Consider the following 20,573-nt stretch of genomic DNA (forward strand, 5'->3'; position numbering starts at 1 on the left):
TTAAAACATTATAGGATATGTTGTGAATTTGGTTATACTTATTATGCCTCCATCACGTAGGCTTAGCGATCGACTGGCGGTGGATCGGCTACCAGCTGGCAAACTCTGGTCACTACAATGTGTTTTCCCCGTTATGCAAACTGGAAATGATGAACGCACTTGAAACAAACATGTTTCAAATGTTTTTTTTTTCGTGAAGGCAAACTGTCTCTGTTTTTGGCTTGTGTTGCACTTACAGGTTTCACTACTGCTCGATGAGCAGCTGGTGAAGGTTTGCAGACAAGTTGGTATCTTCCATGCAAACTGCAGGCAATCTGCTGTCAAAGCGATCACAAGGCGTTTTTCAGTGCAGCACTCTGAACGTCTGTGCAACCAGTTTCAGCTAAGGACTACCAGCAACTGCTCACCAACTGGACGGAAAGCAGTGTCAATGGCTGCCTAACGGTCGCCAGCCGGTCTCTAGGCCTGTGCGACTCGTGAGCAATGAGTTATCAGATAGGTTAAATCAACATCTGCTTGTAAACTTTGTAATATTAGTGTTTCTGCCCCTTGAAACTTTTGAGTTGTAATTATTTACTTCTTTTATAAATGCTGAAATGAAAACAGACATTTAGAGTTCATCTCTAACTCCTGACTTGACTGGTTTAAAATTGTATTAGCTGTTTTTCCCTGAATCAAGGTACCTGCTGTATTGCTGCCCTATATACAGAGAGTACAAGTCACCTTTTCAGTTGTTGTATCAACCACTCATCTCGTGTTATTATAAAAATAACTCCTCCACCCACAGACGATACCTTCCGTTTCCAAACAAAACTCTGAACAGGTCAAATCACCTTTAACCCGACTCTTTCTGTAGGAAGAATTATTTCAAGCCTCATCTTTCCAGATTAGATTTTTCCACCTCCAGCAACCCTTCACAAATGGCTCTGCCTGCCAGTTCTTCAGGTATCCCCTGGATTTCAATCCATTCCACATTTAGAGGACACTCTACAGCAATCTCACCTTTATTGCACCTGTTTCTCCAAGATGAAATGTTTCAATTTCCCCTGAAGAAAACCCAGAAAGCGAGAAAAATGGGAGCCCAGTAGGGCTGAACGATTATGGAAAATAATCTAATTGCGATTTTTTTTGCCCCAATATTGCGATTGCGATGCGATTATTTTTTAAGGTCTTTGTCTTCTGTATTATTAAACAAAGACAAGCAATACATCATATAGTATGGCCAATACTATATTACATTAATTTTAAACTGTTCTTTCCTGGAAGACAGACCTCTGTTATGATGACATGAGGTGATGCATGAATTGATGACTGACATTTTTATTTAACTTCTTCAATCACAACAGTATATTTGAACATACACAATAGTTTATTTTTAGCTTACAAACATCTGAGCATAAAGTGCTGACAAGGAACCCTGGTGTAAACATTAAAATGAAAGTCAGTACAATGTGCAGATTGCAGAAATATACATTAAAAAAAATCAGTGGCTTTACCACACTCAGTTTTTCGACATCTGTGAACTACTAGACAGTCATTCAATTAAAAAATAATATTAAATAAATAAAACTAATAAATAAAAAATACACACATCTTACTGATCTCTGCAGTCAGTAACATTACACATAAAGTGCAAACATAATAGCAATTGTATAAACACACACACAAACACGCCTTTAAAGTTTAAAGGCGTGAAATTGGACGGTCTAGTTCTGATTAGCGTCACCGCTGTCTCGGTGGAGTTTAATAAACTCGGCCGTCTGCTTCTTGCTATCTAAAATATAACCAGACACTGGTGTAAATTCTCGACTGTCTCATACTTCTGTTTAATAAGTTTTCTGTTTGACGTTTAGTCAGCTGTGTGAAAACCAAGGAGGAACCCACCCGGGGGATTAATAAAGTTTTATTTTATCTAATCTAATAACTTTAATCTCAGCCAAACCGATTTACTCACGAACAAACAAAACACTGAAAAAGCCCAACAATAACATTTTTAGGTTGTCTAAGTGACTTATATATTACGTTTAACCCGAGCAGCGAAACTCCGCGGTGATCTGAAAATGATGTGCCGGGAGTTGTGCCGTTCTCGGCCGCATCAGTAATCCTCGAGCTCCCGGCTAGCTGTCGAGCTGGTGGGTAGCAGACGCCTCTGAAAACGTCGAAGCACTTTTGCAAATATGGGATATCTTGATAAACCGAGCAGATATTTGATGTTTACACAACTACTTTCTCGCCTGAAAATATGTTAAAAGTTTATTTTGTGACCCAGAAAGATTAGTATGAGTAATTTTAAAACTTAGTAGCGGCCGCCATTGCTGGAAACTGGAGTTTGGCTGGGCCGCGCTATGAATTCTGGGATATGGTAGTAATTTGGACAGCCTTATAATCGCAGTATAATCGCAGCCTTTGCGGTTAGAAAATTGCACTTGATCATGTCGCGATATTATCGCAAATGCGATATATCGTTCAGCCCTAGAGCCCAGCCAAGCTGCCTGAGCTGAAATATCTCTCCCCTTCAGTAATTGTTCGACGATCTTCCCTATCATAAAAAACAGGAGCAATATATAATCTGTTGAGTGGAACAGAGAGCAGATAAAGGACTATTATTGCCAGCCAACAATGGCAAATATCTGAATGAATGATAGTCATTTGATGCACAGATTGAATCGTCAGTCTCATTATGAGTTTGGAAAGTCTCCAGGGGAACGTGATTGGTCATTTGGATGTTCTGAAATGAGTCTGTTACTAACTGTAAAGCCTGGTGGAGGGTTTAAAGGCTCGTTACAGATGGGCTTGTACCTCAGCTCCATCACTTGTACTTCTCATGCTGCGCGTGTGTTTTGGACATGTATAGAAAAGACGAACAGAGCCTCCCTATTACTTTTTGAACTCTTGCTTGGAAACTTCGGCTCTTGCATTTTGAGTATCGGGGGTTCATTTGAAGCCAACAGTCAAAGACACGTGCTTAGTAGTATTACCTAACATTCACTGTAAAAAGAAAAAAAAAAAGTATAAGGACTCTTAGTGCACACCAAGTCAGATTATTCTTCAAATAAATTAATGGAAATTGGTGCAAAACAACAAAAAAGCAAGATTTCGAGGTCCATCTCAGATACTTGTATGACTCAAAGCTACAACAACCAGTGGCTGCACATATTTTTGAGCCAAAGCATCCACCCCCCTAATCAGTTATGAGCCTTAATATTTAAATTTAAACAAATGAGTTGTATGAATATTAATAAAGGGTGTAATAAGCTATACAGAGGAAAACTAACTTTTCTACTAGGCTATAAACACGTTTTCTGCTGCATTTTAACCTGCGAGTCTGGGGATTGACTTGGTTTTGGAGCCAGCTGACCACAGTCACATTTTAACATTTTAGTTAACCTAACATGCATGTCTTTGGACTACAAGACTAAGCCCAGAGGCACAAAGGCATAAAGAACATGCAAATTACACACAGGAAGGCCCCAGCCAATGCTGGTATTCAAACCAGGAACCTTCTTGCTATGGTGTCACAGTGCTAACCACAGTTTTATTTCATTTGAAGACAAAAATAAAATATTTGAAGAATTTTCTAGAAACTACAGTTGGAAAATAAATGTAGTAGATTGACACTTCAGGAATCTCTTCTGAAAATAACCACACAGATATATTTATATACACCATCACACACAGCCATTTGCCAGCTTATTCTAACATTAAATAGTCTAAAACAGCAACTGTTGAGCTCGATAGCGGCTAAATAACCTGCTGTGTTTTCCACTGTTTAACTCAGGTTAGTGATTGGCTCTTTAACCTTTTTTAAACACCAAAAAGACTCAGGTCATAATTATAGCTTCTCCTGAACTATATCGTAAAATCAGTCCTTTGTGTTGTTTATGGGAGGGAATCATTATCTAACATGAAACACTACTTTTCATTTCTAGCTCAACATTTTTCAAGACATGTTACACGGCATGTGAACAGGTGACTGTGGTAGCGGTTGCTTGTGTGGGCGTATCTTTGAGTTGCTGGGTCATCAGTCTGACCTCTGTTCCTGTCTTTAGTGACTTGGTGTTTGTTGCTGGTCGTTCCCACACCTCCCAGATGAATCCAGTGCCCCCGGCTGACCCTGAAGCCAAAGCGTGGCCTCAGTGATGCCGTAAAGTTTCTTAAACGTTGAGAAGAAGAGACGGGCGATCCTTTTTCGAGTGACAACTTTCACATACACAAAATCTTTGCATAAAAAAGAAAAACAGTCGAAACGACTCTCTGACTGCCCGTCACGTGCACCACGTTAAAAACAATCGATTTGCTTTACCAAAGGTTGATCTTATAACACATAATAGTGATGGGAACTCGCGGATGTGCACTGCACTTGTTCCCTTCTCCCTGCGTATCAGTGCCTATTTACTCTGCAAACACAGCATGGCAACTAGACACCGAGGAGCCTGAACATACAAGAGCCTGCCCTGTTAATCGTGTTTGTCTGGTCGTTTTCTGTAAGCCGGGGTTTTGGGAGTTGTCTTGGGCTTTAATGCTGATGTCTCTTAGTTATCGGAGCTGTGACGTAACCGTTGAGTTACTCATCGGCCCTTTGCCACGTTAAGAAGCATTTGTGTCATCTCTGGCCGGCAGGACTAGTTCCCCTCTGACTGCGAGCCGTTTGTGCTGACTAGCAGCAGAAGGAGTAGCCCGAGGCAGGTAACACTACAATCACATTGTCAGCACTGACACAACCTAGAACCAGTTTTTGCCTTGCAAATTTGCAACCCAACTCCATTCTGATGCAAAACAGCTTTTTCCGACCCAGGCAGCCAGCCATTAGTCATTCCGCCTGACGGTGTGTCCTCCCTGGATGTAAACCAAAACACAGCAAAATATACAGGCACCTGGCCCTCAGGTGTAAGTTTCCTCTGGAGAGAATAAACAGAAATAGTCAGAATTTCTACTGTTTGTTTGAATCTTTATTTCAACATCTTTCCTCAGTAGTTTACATAACCTACTGTAAACCTTAATTTGAGGGCTTTTTTTAAATGATTCGGATGTTTTTGTTTTGTGTGGCTTCTCATAAAAACTCATCTCAAAACCAGAGTAATTGTGGGATAATTGATTCTAGGTTACCAACCAAACTATAGGAGTATTAAAAATATTTGGACTGAAAATAATACTCATAAAAATAGTGTGGCATGCATCACGCTCTCAGGTTTTCCTAACCTTTTCCAATTCCCATGATTTGACACATGAGAGGGAAAGTCATGAGATCGACTGCAGGGCTAAATATTTTTGAGATCTTGTGCTGTCTTGTCTTTGTGGTGAATTTAATATTGCACTTAATGGAAATTATTATCTTTTGAGCAGCAGATCAAAAAAGCAGAATTAAGTTATGCAATTGTACAAAAATCTTAGCATGCAGCAAGTATCAGCAGTCTCCAAACAGAGCATTTGGCTCAGTGTTGTTTGACTGTCTGAGAAAAAGCAAAGAGTAAATATAAAAACTTAGCCTGTGTGTAAATGTGTTATATTGTACAGAAGTAAGTGTTCTTGTTTATCGCCATGTGTCAATAGAACAACAAAATCACTGCAAACTTGTTTACAGCTAATGGAAAAATATATACCACATGTATATAAAATATAAAACACTTTACATTTTAGTCACTGTGGGGTCACCACAGCAGGTCCCTCCTGACACAACCCGAGACATGTGATCTGGCATTTTCTTTTTCTTTTTTACGTACTAGGTGAATGTTTAAACCACACCTTCATCATTAGAGTAACCGTGAAGTAAAACAGTAATCAGAGACTCGGTAATGTCAAACAAGAATGCGAAACGGCGCAAAGCCATGGGACGGTAACACTTGTTGTTTGTTCAGTTAAAAAAAAAAATCTTTTGACTGAAATATGTTTGAAATCTTCATTTTACCACATGTGGCTTTTATTTTTTTTAATACAGGAAAAACACAGAGGAGTGAGTCAAATTGAAGTTAGTAATTACCTTAATTAGTCCACTGTCACAGCACTTTATAATCCATGTGCTCCCACATTGTTGTGTTTTTTTTGTTGTTTTTAATCTGGAGTTAAAACGAGGTGCCAAGAATGTGCTAAAGTTATTCATAGACATAATGAATTTCTAACAATTCAGACAGATGCAATTATGCAAAAGGATTTAGGACCACTTATTGCACAGATACAGTATTTGGCAGAGGAGGCCCCGAGTTTGAGGATGCTCCCCAAAGAGTCCCAGCAGCCTGCAAGACTGCAGCACATTAAAACATCCTCGAGGGCATACAGAGCAGAAATCAGCAGACACAAGTCTCTGAGATGTGGAATATACATAATGCACAAGGAAAGAAATGCCACGGCACAACAAGAAAACAGGAGGAGGGAGAAGGCTGCACATCCAGCCTGAGCGATCGGAGGGTTGAGAGCAGGAGCTTGTCAGATGATTATTGACCTGCCTGAATGTGACTTGTAATTCTAAAAGTCGGCTCCTAGTGACTTTGGCTCTCCATTAATGCGATAGTTCCTGAAACCCGCTGGGAAATTACCTCTTCTCTCACTCCCTTCCAGAAGATAAGGGACACTTCGGCAGGGCGGGTGCTCGCCAGAGCAACAGTGTGTGAAACAGAGTCCTCTATTTAAAGCGCAGTCTGTCAAACCGCTGGGCCTCTCTGCCGCTATGAATTGCACTCAGCGTTTTGCACCCCCTTGGCTTTCTCATAAGTAGCTGCGAATGTGTCAGAGGTCCCCATGAAAATGTAGATGAATTGCTGCTGAGGAGATGGCTTCAGCCATGTTAAAGTCAAGCCCACCTCAAATCGTGAGAGAAGAGGACAGAGGCCACTCTGAGACGAGAGCGTGCTACCGAGATTGATTCTGTGTGCATGCTGAGATTTTTGTTGTTGTTTTTTCCTGCGTGCTCAGTGCGTACACCCACCTCTGGCTCTGGATTCCTTATATGTCTTTGCACACAGCAGCAGACCTGTAGGAGGATAATTAGACGTCTTGGGAGAGCTAAGTCATGCTTTGTTGCTTTTCCACAAAAAATGCCGGCTTGCATGCTTAAAAAACGGGGTGGGGGAATGAAAAAAAGGAGTGACCCAGCCGTGATGGAGTGATAGCCTTGCTTGTCTGGCGGCTTGTACCATTATATAAATCAACACACCCTTGTTTGCTTTTCTTCAATCGATCCAACACGAGAAGCAAATTTTCCGGTCCCACAAGCATTTTTCAAAGCAATACTCCAAACAGAGTCCACCTGAGGTCTTGGCTCATTTCTTTCAGGACTATGAACAAAGATGTATCGAGTCCCACAGCACCTGAGACCTTTTACATCATACAAGCCTGGTCTTACTGCAGCTTAAAAATACTCAGGAGTAATGGGTACAGATTGCCCGAGCGGTGGCACGTTCATGTGTTCCATGCTGGTTTCTAATGGTGAACAAATCATAAAATGACCGCAGCACAACAATAAATTGATCCCAGTGTGATGCTTGTTGTAGGTTGAATGGTAAATGGCCTGTATTTATATAGCGCTTTACTAGTCCCTAAGGACCCCAGAGCGCTTTACATATCCAGTCATCCACCCATTCACACACACATTCACACACTGGTGATGGCAAGCTACATTGTAGCCACAGCCACCCTGGGGCGCACTGACAGAGGCGAGGCTGCCGGACACTGGCGCCACCGGGCCCTCTGACCACCACCAGTAGGCAACGGGTGAAGTGTCTTGCCCAAGGACACAACGACCGAGACTGTCCAAGCCGGGGCTCGAACCGGCAACCTTCCGATTACAAGGCGAACTCCCAACTCTTGAGCCACGATCGCCCCTATCCAGGTATCCAGGTTGGTCGTCTACTAGTGCTGAGTGATTAGTCAGATTTTATTTTCAGCTTTCTTTTAATGTATAAAAACAAGATAACTGAGGTAAAACTAAAACTACTGTGCTGCATTTCATTTCACAGCGATGCTCTGGTTTTGTCTTGGGTTATAAATCCAGCACCACCCATTTTTCTCCATCACTAAAAGCCCAAAAACCCACGCGCTCTTTAGATTTACCTGAGCAAAGATGCAAAATCTTTATAGAGAAAGTAAAAGTTACACGAAGGTATCTGTGAATCTATAATGAACAGCATAATGACGTCAGCATCTGAAACCACAACCAGTTGGCAACCGGCTAAGTCGAGTCTCCTGTTGTAAAGAGGCACGTTGCAGATGAGTTGTGCTCATCGGCACAGACCGACTCAGATTGATTGCAAAGTGTTGGCGATGTCTCTGCGTTCATTATTAAGATTGCAGTTATTTTGCAAACCGTTGAACGATAGACTTTGAGGTCAGAAACAATTGCCAGTCTGGGCCTAACTCCTAGCCAGGTGACCTCATGCCACATCTTTTTATGGTTTCCCGTTCAGGGATGTTTCCTCTAAGAATAGCAGAATGTTTTGGCGTTGAATACATAATGAATAATGATATCCCTGGAGTTGATGAGTAATCATGTTATGTTATACTATGTTATCGCATAGTAATGCTGAGAACAGGAACCTTGAATTGCTGCCATCACAGCAGTAAAAGTGGATCAAGTGATTGCTTCAGTGAGGCCTACTTCCAACTTATTTAGCTGAATCCCACCAACTCATTTAAGTTTACCTCCATCCAAGTCCAATTATATGAACTGCATCTACTGTACATGTTAAATTATTTATCTTTTTTTTCTGTGTTTACAAAAATTACTGTTTTCCAAGCTGAACAGGAACATCCATCCATTCTCTTCCACTTATCCAATTCAGGGTCCCGGGATGGCGCTAGAGTCTATCCCAGCTATCATAGGGAGGCGGGGGAGACCCCGGACAGGTCTCCAGCCTGTCGCCTGCTATTTATAACACCAGACAGATCGTTTAAATGAAGTCCAGCAGTGTTTTTATGCTACTCCCTAACATCATGATATGGTGTACAATTTTCTCTTCAGCAATGACAAAGACATTATCCCCTATAATTAATTCCTTGTTGACAATGTGTCTCTGCGCCAGTGTCACCCTATAATTTCTGTCACCACATTACACTCGTGGAGCTTATTCTGATCGAAGGAGTCAGCTAGAACCAAAAATAAAGCGCAGCAAGGTCAGAGAGGTAAGGTTAGGAAGAGAAGTTGTTTTCTCAGGTGGCCACGCAGCCTTTCCTTTTTCTCGCCAAAGAGACAGAGTGTCCTCTACCTCCCTCGATCTCTGCCTCTCTCCTTCGCGTTCAGACAAGCCCGTTCAAGACTCGGTGATTAATTATTTATCCAGGCAATGAAATGCCAAAGCCTGAAGAAACATACCACCAGGAGAGAAAAGGTCACTCTCATCCTGCACATGGGTACAACACACTCACACAACAGTGATGAATGGCAATAACATCTCTGTCGGCACTTCAGGCAGACAGAGTTTTCATGCCGATGTTCTAATAGCATCCAAAAGCAAGGGCAGAGCAAAAAAACGGGGTGAAATCTTCAGGAGAGCCCTGAAAAAGCTCTGGTTCCTAAACCCATCGGTATGTCAGAGGTGGTAAACGGTCCGATCCACAGCAGTGTGTGTGTGTGTGTGTGTGTGTGTGTGTGTGTCCGTCCAGTATAGTAAACTGCAACCTTTCCTTGCGGTGAAAACGATATGTGCATGTTTTGACACCTGAGAGTTTGCGTGCTCAGTTTAGTTGAAGGGTGTCTGTGTGATTAAACTTTGATAACTTTGTTCATGTCTCTCTGCAGCTCCACGACACAGCTAGCCAAATGGGGTGCCAATGCTGCCGGATGATTAAAAGGTGAGAAGTGTTTCCTCTTGTTGTGTTTCTGTTCTTTTCTTTGTGCGCCACTTCTCCGTCTTACGCAGTCATCGTCCTTTTTGTATATTGTCACAACACTGATGCTCAGTAAAACCCCACAGTAATCAAGAACTCCCTCAAGAACTCTTGTTACGGAGAAAAGGAGGAGGGAGGAGGGAAGAGAAAGAGGAAGGGTTGCTCTACCAGGAAGGGTGTGTGTGTAAAGAATTACAAGAAAACCATATAAAGATGTCACACCACTTCCATATTTACCTGTTGGGTCACTTTGAGTTTGCTAAGGGTTTATAAGTAGTGTCATGCGCTACAAAACTAAAAGACTTTCATACAAGTAGGAATTTGTTTTTCTTCCCAAAAAGATGATTTGACTAAAGTAAAAAGAGGAGTTTTGATTTTGGAATAGGCCAAAATGTTATTTTAGACAGTTTGGTGTTGGCACAGGGTTTTCCAGTGGGTGCATTTTATCTTAAAGCTGATTGTTTCCGTTTATTAAAAGGGTTGATTCTTGGAAATGTTCAAGGTTTTCATCAGGGGTTATAAAGTCAGGTTTCACAACTGCAGTATCACTTAAAAAAAAATCACTATTTACAAGTTAATCACGCTGTGACTTTTAGCTGTATTTATAGCTATATAAAATGCTCACTCAGATAATTGTCTCCCACTTTTTTTCTCACTCTGTCTTGGTGTAACCACTAGCTGAACGGGGATTGCCTGATCTTTTCTTGCAGAACAGCTAAGAAAATAACCCCCACATATATGATATACCGTATTTTCCGCACTATAAGGCACACTTAAAATCCTTTTAATTTTCTCAAAAATCGACAGTGCGCCTAATAATCCGGTGTGCCTTATGTATGAATTCTGGTTGTGTTTACTGACCTTTAACCAATTTTACTTGATACACGGCAATCAAAAATCTGTCAAAAACTGTTTTAGTAAGCTTGCTAAGCTACGAAGCTGCACCGCTTGATAAATTGTCAGAGCATTACGGCTACCGTAGTCAGGAGCCTCACTGAGTAATCTGGGTCCAAAACTCCATCCGCTTCAGGTCCCAAAGTCAAACGAACACTGTTAAAGAGTTAAAACGGTCTAAATTATTTCATCTGTAATAAAATGATCAGTGTTGCTGCTTTACCAGGTGTAACAATTAAGTTTAACATCCAGGCATCTATGAAAACAGAATTTATTCAATTCAACGGAGTTAGAAGTTAGCAGGAAGTTAGCTCGCTAGCTTCCACCTAAACATGATATAGCATGTTCTGACTGAGAGATTTCTGAAAAAATTTAAATGTACAGCTCTGCTATCATTTCCAACATAAATGAAGACAGAAAACTAAGCAGTGACGTTTGTAGGGTTACTGAAGTTGGCCTAGCTGGTATATAATGATGTCCTACGTGATCGCTAGCGACACAGCTATGTTAGCATAACATAAACACAGTGAAGCTGGAGGATGAACGCTAACTTCTTTCCACTCGACAAAAGTTAATGTGAGGTTTCCTGATGGTTGGAGACAAATGCAATTGCATGGCAAGATGCTGTAAATGGACCAAACTTCAGTCAGGAGAACAACTGAGATAATCCATCCACAATACGAGGTTAGTCATTAATATACTGCAACAACATGGGAATAGAGCAGCTGCGAGAGAATTCAACATTAATGAATCAATGGTACAGAAGTGGAGGAAGCAAGAAGAATGAGTTGAGTAAAGTTTGACTTATCTGACTGTTTTGTTTCACTTATTGCGCCTTATGGTCCAAAAATACAGTATTAATTTTTTACTCACTCTAATGGGTCTCCATATACCTCTAAACAGCTCCTCAATAACAACCTCTAACTGTTGATTTCCCAATGTCACTCGTCAGTGCCACTTCTAATGTCTTCTTGGCCACTTAATGATTTCTTGTCTGTTTCATGCCGATAGTGAGAGGCCTATTTATAATACGTTTGCTTTGCGAGCCCCATGTGGATACTTAGTACAAACTGTGAGTCGATATGCCGATAGCCTTCACCTCCATGTTACTGTATTTTTTTTTATTTTTTTTTTGCCGGGCTGCCTAGTCATTAAAGCCTACACGACATCGTTGTCAGGGCTCGACATCACTGTGCTTTGTGAGGCGATCGAGGAGACAGAATAGGGCAGAGAAACAAGGCCTTGATTGCAGATTAATGAATGTGCACACAGCTATTCACATACCAGAGTCATAATCCCACTACACAGCTGTTTTTTTTTTTTTGTTTTTTTTTTCTTTCCCATGTCAAAAGATACATATGTGAATGCTTGTGACAAGCACGCATTCCTCTGTAATTGTCTGGAGTGTCACATTTCTGGGATTAACAGGATTGGGGAGGGGGGCTGGCATGGCTGGGCCTTTAGATTACTGGATCAGCAGTAGGAGTGGTTCATCAAATCTAAGAGGAACAATCACAAACAAGTCTGACTTATTGTGGTGGATGGAGTCGGCATGAATGGAGAAATCTTTGATCGGGGTATCTTGGGCGTGCACGCTTTGCGAACCCTTCGCTGGAGTATTTCCTTTGAACTTCACAGTGCAAGGTGGAAGTTCTCATCCACTTAAGACATAGGTGTCAAACTCTGGCCCGCGGGCCAAATTTGGCCCGCAGCCTAATTACATTTGGCCCGCAAAGCCATAACAAATTACTATTAGAGCTGGCCTACTGGTATTATACAGCTAATATATATATTGTTTAGTATTAAGCTTTGCTTGTTCCATATTCAGTTTTTCAGCAAAACTTGTTTGAGTCCATAAGAAAAGATTCATTCTCATATCTGGAGGAATAAATATATTTCAATAAATATTAATGTTAGCCCGCGACTTTGTTCCAGTTTTGAATTTTGGCCCACTGTGTATTTGAGGTTGACACCCCTGACTTAAGAGGACAAAGTGCCTCACATTGAAAAGATTAGGATGTTCATCACAGCTCTAATGGTTTCACTGGCATAAAATCTATAGGCACCTCTGCACCATTGTATTTCAGAACAGATGCAATCAGCTTTAATTTCTGTAGCACATGAGGGAAAGTAGTATTGTGCTTGTGCACGTGTCTAATCACTGAACTGCCTGTGAATGATCGTCATCGGCTCTAAAGCGAGCGCTCTGAAGAATCAACTTGAGCAACATGTATGCAAAGAATATGTTGCCTCTTTTTTTTTTTTTTGGCCGTCCACTCCAGCAAAAGACCAAAACCAGAAAGTTTGAGCAGTGTGTCATTTATTTAGTTTTGCTCTCTGGTGATAGGCGTCCTGTCGTCGTCCCCCGCAAGTCTTTTTATCCAGCTTTATGAATTATATTTTTTTTCTGTAGTAAAACGCCCTGTGCATCTCTCACTTTTCTGAAAGTACACCTCAAATTTCACCTTGGCAGCGGTGCTGCCCAGGAGCAAAAGAAATGGAAAACATTCATTTTCTCAGCTTTCCACTGAGAGGGGAGAAGGAAATGATGCAGGGTGAGAGAGAGGTGCTTAAGTCAGTGGGTGAGCGCACGTGTGTGTGACTGTAACCGCGTAGGCAGGTGGCTTTGTGTTTGTGTGTCTGCGTACTGGGAGGGAAGACAGAATGCTGCAATTTAATCGATCTGCACGTTTGAAAGTTATCTTCTTAATTCTAAGGACTTCTTGAGCTCATGTTGAATACTGAACAGTGAAGAGTGAAGCCAAAGGAGGGTTAGATTAAAAAAAAAAAAAAATGGAGACAAGTGAACATGACAACTTAAGACGAAGCAGGCGGGAGGTGAGAAAAGCTTGAGGGAAGATGCTGAAATGAAGGAGAAGTCAAGTGCGAAGCTGTAGAAGATTAGTGAGCTGCAGCTACACAACGGTGACGCTGAAGGAGACGCGAGGAGGAGGAGGTTGTTTTGGAACAGGAGCTCCTGGAGAGGTGAAAGATGGAGGCTGGCAGGGTGGAGGAAAAAACACATGAAATGAAGAAAATATGGGCGTGAAAAACACAAGCTGCTCGCAGCAGGCGATGTCTGACAGACTGTTATGCCATCCCCACCGCAAACCCCCCACCCTCGCCAACACTTGTAATACCTGTCGAGGCGTGAGCGTGAGAGCAAGCCGTCTTTTACTTGTACTGCTTTTACTACTTTGCCTCGTGTCCTTGTAAGAACATCCTTCAAAGTGGAGGTATCAGGTTGTCGTTATGTCCGCGAGGGGATACTTACTGTGCCATAAATGAGCTTTAATTAGTCTCAGACCTTTGCTGACCTCTAGCATCTTTTGAGGAATTGGGACGACATCAACGAATCTCTGGCCACACGTGTCACTGCGATATACACAGGGAAAGTCATTTCACAGCAGGGATAGCAAAGTAGGTGAGAGCAAATGTTCAACAAAAACATCAAATGAGGCAGCGACACATGAGGGCGATGTAATGTGTCGGTGTTACTTTTCATGGCATTTTATTATTCTGATTGAAAACAGACGTTTGTTAAACTGATTTGTCACAATGCCACTGTTTAACTCGGTATCACTCGCCCCAAAGAGCCAATTGAGCACCTTTTTCTAAAACACTTGACTTTATTTGTATGTACTTGGAATAAAATTCACAATAATACATTTCCTTGCATATAAGAAGTTAGCTAACAGTTAGCATCTTATAAAATCTAGCATTAGCAAAAAAAACCCCATTTGATTATAGTTAAATTTAATTTACTTTATACTTAATTTAAAGCGACAGCGTTGATTTGTGAGGAATTTGTTTACTCTTCTCTCTGAAGTTGGCGTAATCGGGTCGTTAATTGATGACGTGACGAATCCTACTTCCGGGCCTAAAGTAGTCTGCGTTTAATATGGCTTTTGTGTTGTTAACATGTTTAATGTTTTGTATTTTCTTCTATTTAATCTCAAAAAGCTCCTAAAACAGTCAGTGATCACTGTTGACCTCCCTCGGCTTTTATTACCGCTAATCATTTATTTAAGCTCAGTTTTTAAAACCTTAGGATGTAACTACAGCCCAGCCCATGCAGCAGTATATGAATGACTAACCTCGTATTATGGATGGATTATCTCAGTTGTTCTCCTGGCTGAAGTTTGGTCCTTTTACAGCATCCTGCCATGCAATTACATTTGTTTCTGACCACCGAGAACACTCACATTAACTTTTATCAAGTGCAGAAAAAAGTTAGCTTGTTTATATTATGCTAACATAGCTGTGTCGCTAGCGGTCACGTAGCACATCATTATATAGCAGCTAGCCCAACTTCAGTAACCCTACAAACGTCACTGTTGTTTAGTTTTCTGTCTTCATTTATGCTGGAAGTGATAACAGAGCTGTACGTTTTAATTTGTTTCCAAAACCCCGCAGTCAGGACATGCTATATTGTATTTAGATAGAAGCTAGCGAGCTAACTTCCTGCTAACTTCTAACTCCGTTAAATGTCATAAATTCCGTTTTCATGGATGCCTGGATGTTAAACTCAATTGTTACACCTGGTAGAGCAGAACGCTGATCATTTTATTAAAGATGAAAGACTTTAGACAGTTTTTCAACTCTCAGTAATGCCATAGTGATCGTTTGATATATGGACCTGCAGCGGAGTTTAGGCCCAGACACGGCTAGTGACGTCAGACTGAACAACCGGATTGACTATTTAACTTAGGTTTTGCTTTTTAAGCTAAGCTAGGCTAATTGCCTTGTGACTTCACCTTCGTACTGAACAAACAGACCTTAAACTAGCATCCTCCGGCTGAGCTAACCGTTAGAAAGCCAACATTATTTCTCCTAAAACAATTTCTTTATTTTACTTTTCAGCCTGATGTGTTATTTGAATGGAAGCTAATTGTATAAGAAACACTTCTTTTATGCTAAGGTTAGCTTTTAAGCTTACAGTCAAACAGAAAGACTAAACATCTGTGTGTCTTCCACTGTTCGCCTCTCATAAACCAACATCTGGAAGTAAAAGGGAGTACTAAACATTTTAAACCCAAAAGAGGAGTGCAGTCAGGCCTGTGCACATTTCCTTCCTACAACGCTCTGCATAATATATCTGACATTTACATGAGCAGTGCAGAACTTACCGCCGCTGAGGCTCTAGGCAGCCTCTGTAAACATCGAGAGCATGCACGCCCCGGACATCACGTTGCATTTGAAAATGTGCAGCGGCCGCACAATAAAGTACCCTTGTCGTTGTCAGTGTACAGTATGTGGCCGTCGGCGCATCTGACCCGAGGAGCCCCGTCAGACTGACTGAAAGCCCTTTCGTCTGTCACCATGGTGATCCGCAGGCTAAAACCGAGGAGTCGCTCTTCTAGCAGTTTGAAATTCATCTTCAGTTTGTAGCAGTCAGAAGTCATCTGTGCTTAAATAAGAAGTTAAAATGACACTGAATGTGAGCTTGCATTTTAAATACTGTGGGGTGTGTTTTCACTACATCTAGTCGTTGAAGGTTTACAAAAGATGTCTCTCACATGTGTCTGTAGCCCACAGTGACCTCTTTAAAACACTTACTTTGTCACATTAGCAATTTAAAACCCAGCGGCAAAGTGTAGCTCACTAAAGTACACGCAAGTACTGTTCCTAAGTACAAAGTTATATTTAATACTTCTACAGCACTTCGTGTCAGAGCGAGATACTGTACTGTTTACCCTGGTTCAAGTTTACCATCAGCCTTCATCTGTCAGGCTTCAAAATGGTTGATTGACTAGGCAGTACTTCCATCCTTTCACCTGTGCTCCTAACCTTAATAATTAAATAAAAAAATATTAGACATTATTATTGATTTTTAATGTGAAATTATTATTAGCATATTTATTAGCTTTGTGTTATTAATTCCCTGACATGTCCAAAACAGGCCATGTTGCTTCCCTCAACACTCCTGTTAAGCCAACTTTCTTCCAACTGACTGATTGGCTTTGAACAGGTAGGTGTGGTTGCTGCGCTCTCCACAGACGACAGCAGGTTCACACCAAGCACAGAAGTGAAAGAGTCTGGAGATGCCGTGGCGAACGTGATGCCGCCTGCAGCATAACCCAGCATGACTGGGTTGGGGGAAGCAGTTGAGCTGTATCGTGCTAATCTGAGCATACATCCTATTAAAGGGGACTTCACGCCTCCCTCGTGGAGTCTGTTTGGTCAGAAAGGCTCTGTCAGTGCTCCTCCTGCTCCTGTTTACACAAAGGAGCAGACACTGGTCCTGCTGATGGGTTTGATGCCCTTCTGCGGTCATGTCCAGCTCTCCGCGCCTGACTGTATAGCCTCCATAGCATTAAGACAAAGCGAACCTCCCTGCAGTCATACATATTGATGTGCTGATCGCTTTTGGGGGTTGTCTTGTTTCCTCTGAAAAGCGATTTACAGGTGAAGTGGTTTCTCCTTCCTAACAATAAAGACTGATACCCCTGAACTTTACCTGAGCATGTTCTTTACCCTCGTGATCAAGTTGTAGTTATATTTTTTTGAGCAGTCTATGACCATTGTAACTCTAGCAGTGACTTTTCTGGTCTTGCTCTCTCACAGCTACGTCTACGACCCCTCAGCTCCAGTGGACATGAGGAAGAGCGACTCCACAGGCAGCTCGCTCTACCAGCCCCATCGCCGCCCGGGCGGGGCCCCAAACAGAGACCTATATGGTGAGGCCAAGCAGAAGCATGGCTTTCATAACATGGCTTACAGCAAGTCCAATGAGAGCACACTAAAACTAGAAGTTGACAACAACCATGTCAACCAAAGACTGCACCGTCAGGGGAGTATACCACCGACAGAGGGAGGGCTCTACATCATCCAGCCACAAGGGGTGGGGCAGCAATGGATGACGCAGGAAAAAGGTCTGAGCCAGGTGCCCGTGTACCCCAGCGTAGAGAATTACGAGATCCAGAGGAGCCAAGCGACGAGTAACGGATGGACCAGCTCCGAGCACCGGCTCAGCAGCCCAGAGCTTTCAGCAGACGAGATAGACGAGGGTGTGGGAGGGACCCCGGAGTACCCGTGTGACACGGGGGATGAGGGCAGCGTCTTGTCAGTGGACATCCAAACCAGCAACACCAGCTTGTCCTCAGGGGGCACGAGGGACGAGCTCACGCTGACAAAGACTCCCGACGTCTCCACGATGGAGAGCGGGATCTCGGTGTCGAAGAGCGAGGACGAGGAGCAGGAGGTGCAGAGCATCACGGACTCGATGGTGGCAGAGGCTCTCGCTGCTCTGGAGGCCGCCACGGCAGGAGAGGACTATGAGTGAAGGGCGAATGCGCTCACCCACCACATAAAAAAACTCTGAGGACTCAAAAGAGCATCAAAACCACGATGAGACGTTGCCACGCTTCTGGAGAATAACGCTCACATCTAAGAACGCGGGAATGAATGGAAACTCTGTTTACAACAAAGATATATTTTTGAACCCTTGGATAATTTTTTTTAAGCTGTGGTTATACTGACAGAAGATAATGTGTGCCTTTTGAAGGAGGCTACATTTCCAAAGCTGCAAGTTTTGCATGAAGCCACAACCAAAGAGACGTCAGAGTGCACGCTGAGTTTGACCTGCAGTGCACCCAACACTCCACACAGTCCCAATAAGCCTGGATGTGCTCGTCCACACACACACACACACAGTTAGCGATACACCACATGTTGCTTTTATCATGTTTGGATCTTAGTGTTTCTTCTGCAAACACAGTCCCTGCCATAGGCTGTACAGGAACCGAGCACGTGGATAAGGAGAGGTCATCATGGTTTTGTTCCTTATATTTTGTTCTGCTGTTATTTATAAAATCGTACTGCTTTCTAAAATTGATCTACTGAATATTCCGTAAATGAAGGATGAGGAGCTGTCTTTTAATCGAGGCTTATTCACTCGCTGATCGTCGCTATTATGCACGTTATGACTGTGTGAAAACATTTCATAAACAAGACCATTTATTCTAGTCAATGTGAATGTAAGATCAGCTAAGGTCAAACTGCTGCTGAGTGAACCTCAGAGGGGTCATAGCTTCACCCTCTTAGCTTTTTACTTTTAATTTTTATTCCACTTTAAGGCTTCTCGTCCAGCCTGTGACGTTAGCTCAGCTCGGTGATGACCTAACTGAGGCTGGGCGGCAGTACAGAGTGCTTTTTTTAACGCCAGCCTCCCCCGTGGCTGCTCAGTGTTCACCATAGCTCCATAACCAAGTACACGCTTCTGTCTCTATTCACTGAATCTCATACAAATGTAAGCCAAATCCAGCTCTCGAAGGTCTTATAGCTATCTTTATCAGTACTTTGGTTTTGGAACCGCACTCAAGTAATGTTGATTAATCACAAATAATAAATAAGCTGTTCTGATCAGTTGCCTTTTAATTTTATTTTCCCTATTTGCCCCCATTTCAGTCATGGTTTGGCTGCCAAATGATTTCGATTTGTTTGTATTGTAAATTAAAATAGAAGTACTTGAAAAATTGTGTCTAATTTGTGTATCTTGTGGATTTAACGCTACACTTGACAGCTAGCTGAAAGAGGACACAGTCCTAAGATTTTATCTTTCTCTCACTGAGTTTTTGGACCTGGAGAGATCTGCGTGTTGATTGAATGTTTATAGAATTATAAACTAAACGAGTTCAGTACTCGAACTTCTTGTAATCGCTACGTTAACAACAATGTAAAATGGATATTCACAGTATTTAAAGTTTCACAACTTCCTGTTGCAGACATTAAATTTTAAAGAATACAAACGAATAACTGCTACTTTAATGTGCCTGAATTAAAGCCCCGCTTGCACTCAGCGTGCAGTAGATTCCTACATGTCAAAGTAAGCCTCTGCTTTCCTGTGGAGGCCTCATCTGTTGGCTGCCCCTCCTTGACCTGCATCTGCAGATCTCTGGACAGAGAAAGAGCCCAACGCTACTGAGATTAGCAGCAAGCAGACTTTTGGACTGAGTGAATGAATGTCTGAAAATGACTGCTGTGTTCTCCAAAAGTTGATTCTGTTCATCTGGACGTAGCGTTTTCAGTGGGAGAAACGTTTCGTCACTCATCCAAGTGACTTCTTCAGTCTCAGCTGACTGCAGGTTTCCCCCAATCTTATAAACAGTACATTTGCATAATGACTGAAACCAGCCCACTGAAGGAACAAAATCTCATGACCATTGATGTTACGGCCAGGGGAACGTAACCATTGATGATCAACAACTACTGATCAATGGCCATGAGTAAAACAGGAATAAAACGGAGTCAGTCTGACATAGGCACTTGTCAACCGTGCATTTATATAGGAATATAAGTTGTGCTCATCAGTGTCGACTGCCTCAGATTGATTGCAGCATGTTGGTAATCTGCCTGTTTATAAATTATTCTGCAGTTATTTGTAGATCTTCAATGTGATTGCAGGCAGGACCCCACAGGTTGCCTCCCACCTCTCGATGGGTGTTCTGGTCTAGCAGTCAAAAGCAGTTGCAAAGAGGACTGATGCATACTGGACCTGTGAAACTTTTTGTTGTTGTTGTCGTATGCAAAAGAAATTAAACACACCACCATTTCTGTCCTAGTCACAAGGAAGTTGCCGTCCTATATTTAGTCTAGTGTGACTGAGGCGTGATCTAACTTTTACATAGAAATCTATGCAAATGTGTGATGAGCACTAGCTTTTTGTCCCCGTGATGATTCGGAGCACTAAAAACAAATTATTTTTATTTAATTCCAGATCCTGACTGTAGTGGAAGGAACTGTAATTTCACTTTTAGGGTCTAGTATTCAAAAGTTGTAAATGAATAGTCCAGTGGCTGTAATTGTACAGGAGTAACACAAGTAGCACAGCTCCTGTAAGTAACCCAGCAGGTTTCTAACTA

The 20,573-nt window shown here is 42.1% G+C and overlaps 1 protein-coding gene across 2 annotated transcripts in view; it reads left to right on the forward strand.

The window, feature by feature from the left end:
* LOC146580207 (uncharacterized) overlaps positions 1-19,627 on the forward strand; it is a 31,421-nt gene extending 11,794 nt beyond the window's left edge. For both annotated transcript variants that reach the window (XM_085269570.1, XM_085269569.1), the window contains 2 exons: positions 9,728-9,780; positions 17,278-19,627. In XM_085269570.1, coding sequence (XP_085125696.1) covers positions 9,749-9,780; positions 17,278-17,995 — 750 coding nt within the window. In that variant the 5' untranslated portion in view covers positions 9,728-9,748 and the 3' untranslated portion in view covers positions 17,996-19,627. The remainder of the gene's footprint in view (positions 1-9,727; positions 9,781-17,277) is intronic.
* Positions 19,628-20,573: the final 946 nt, after the last annotated feature.

This window comes from Mchenga conophoros, linkage group LG3 (assembly GCF_057382185.1).
Source record: "Mchenga conophoros isolate Kocher_MC1m ecotype Shallow Benthic linkage group LG3, M_conophoros_male_GT1.1, whole genome shotgun sequence".
Taxonomy (NCBI): Eukaryota; Metazoa; Chordata; class Actinopteri; order Cichliformes; family Cichlidae; genus Mchenga; species Mchenga conophoros.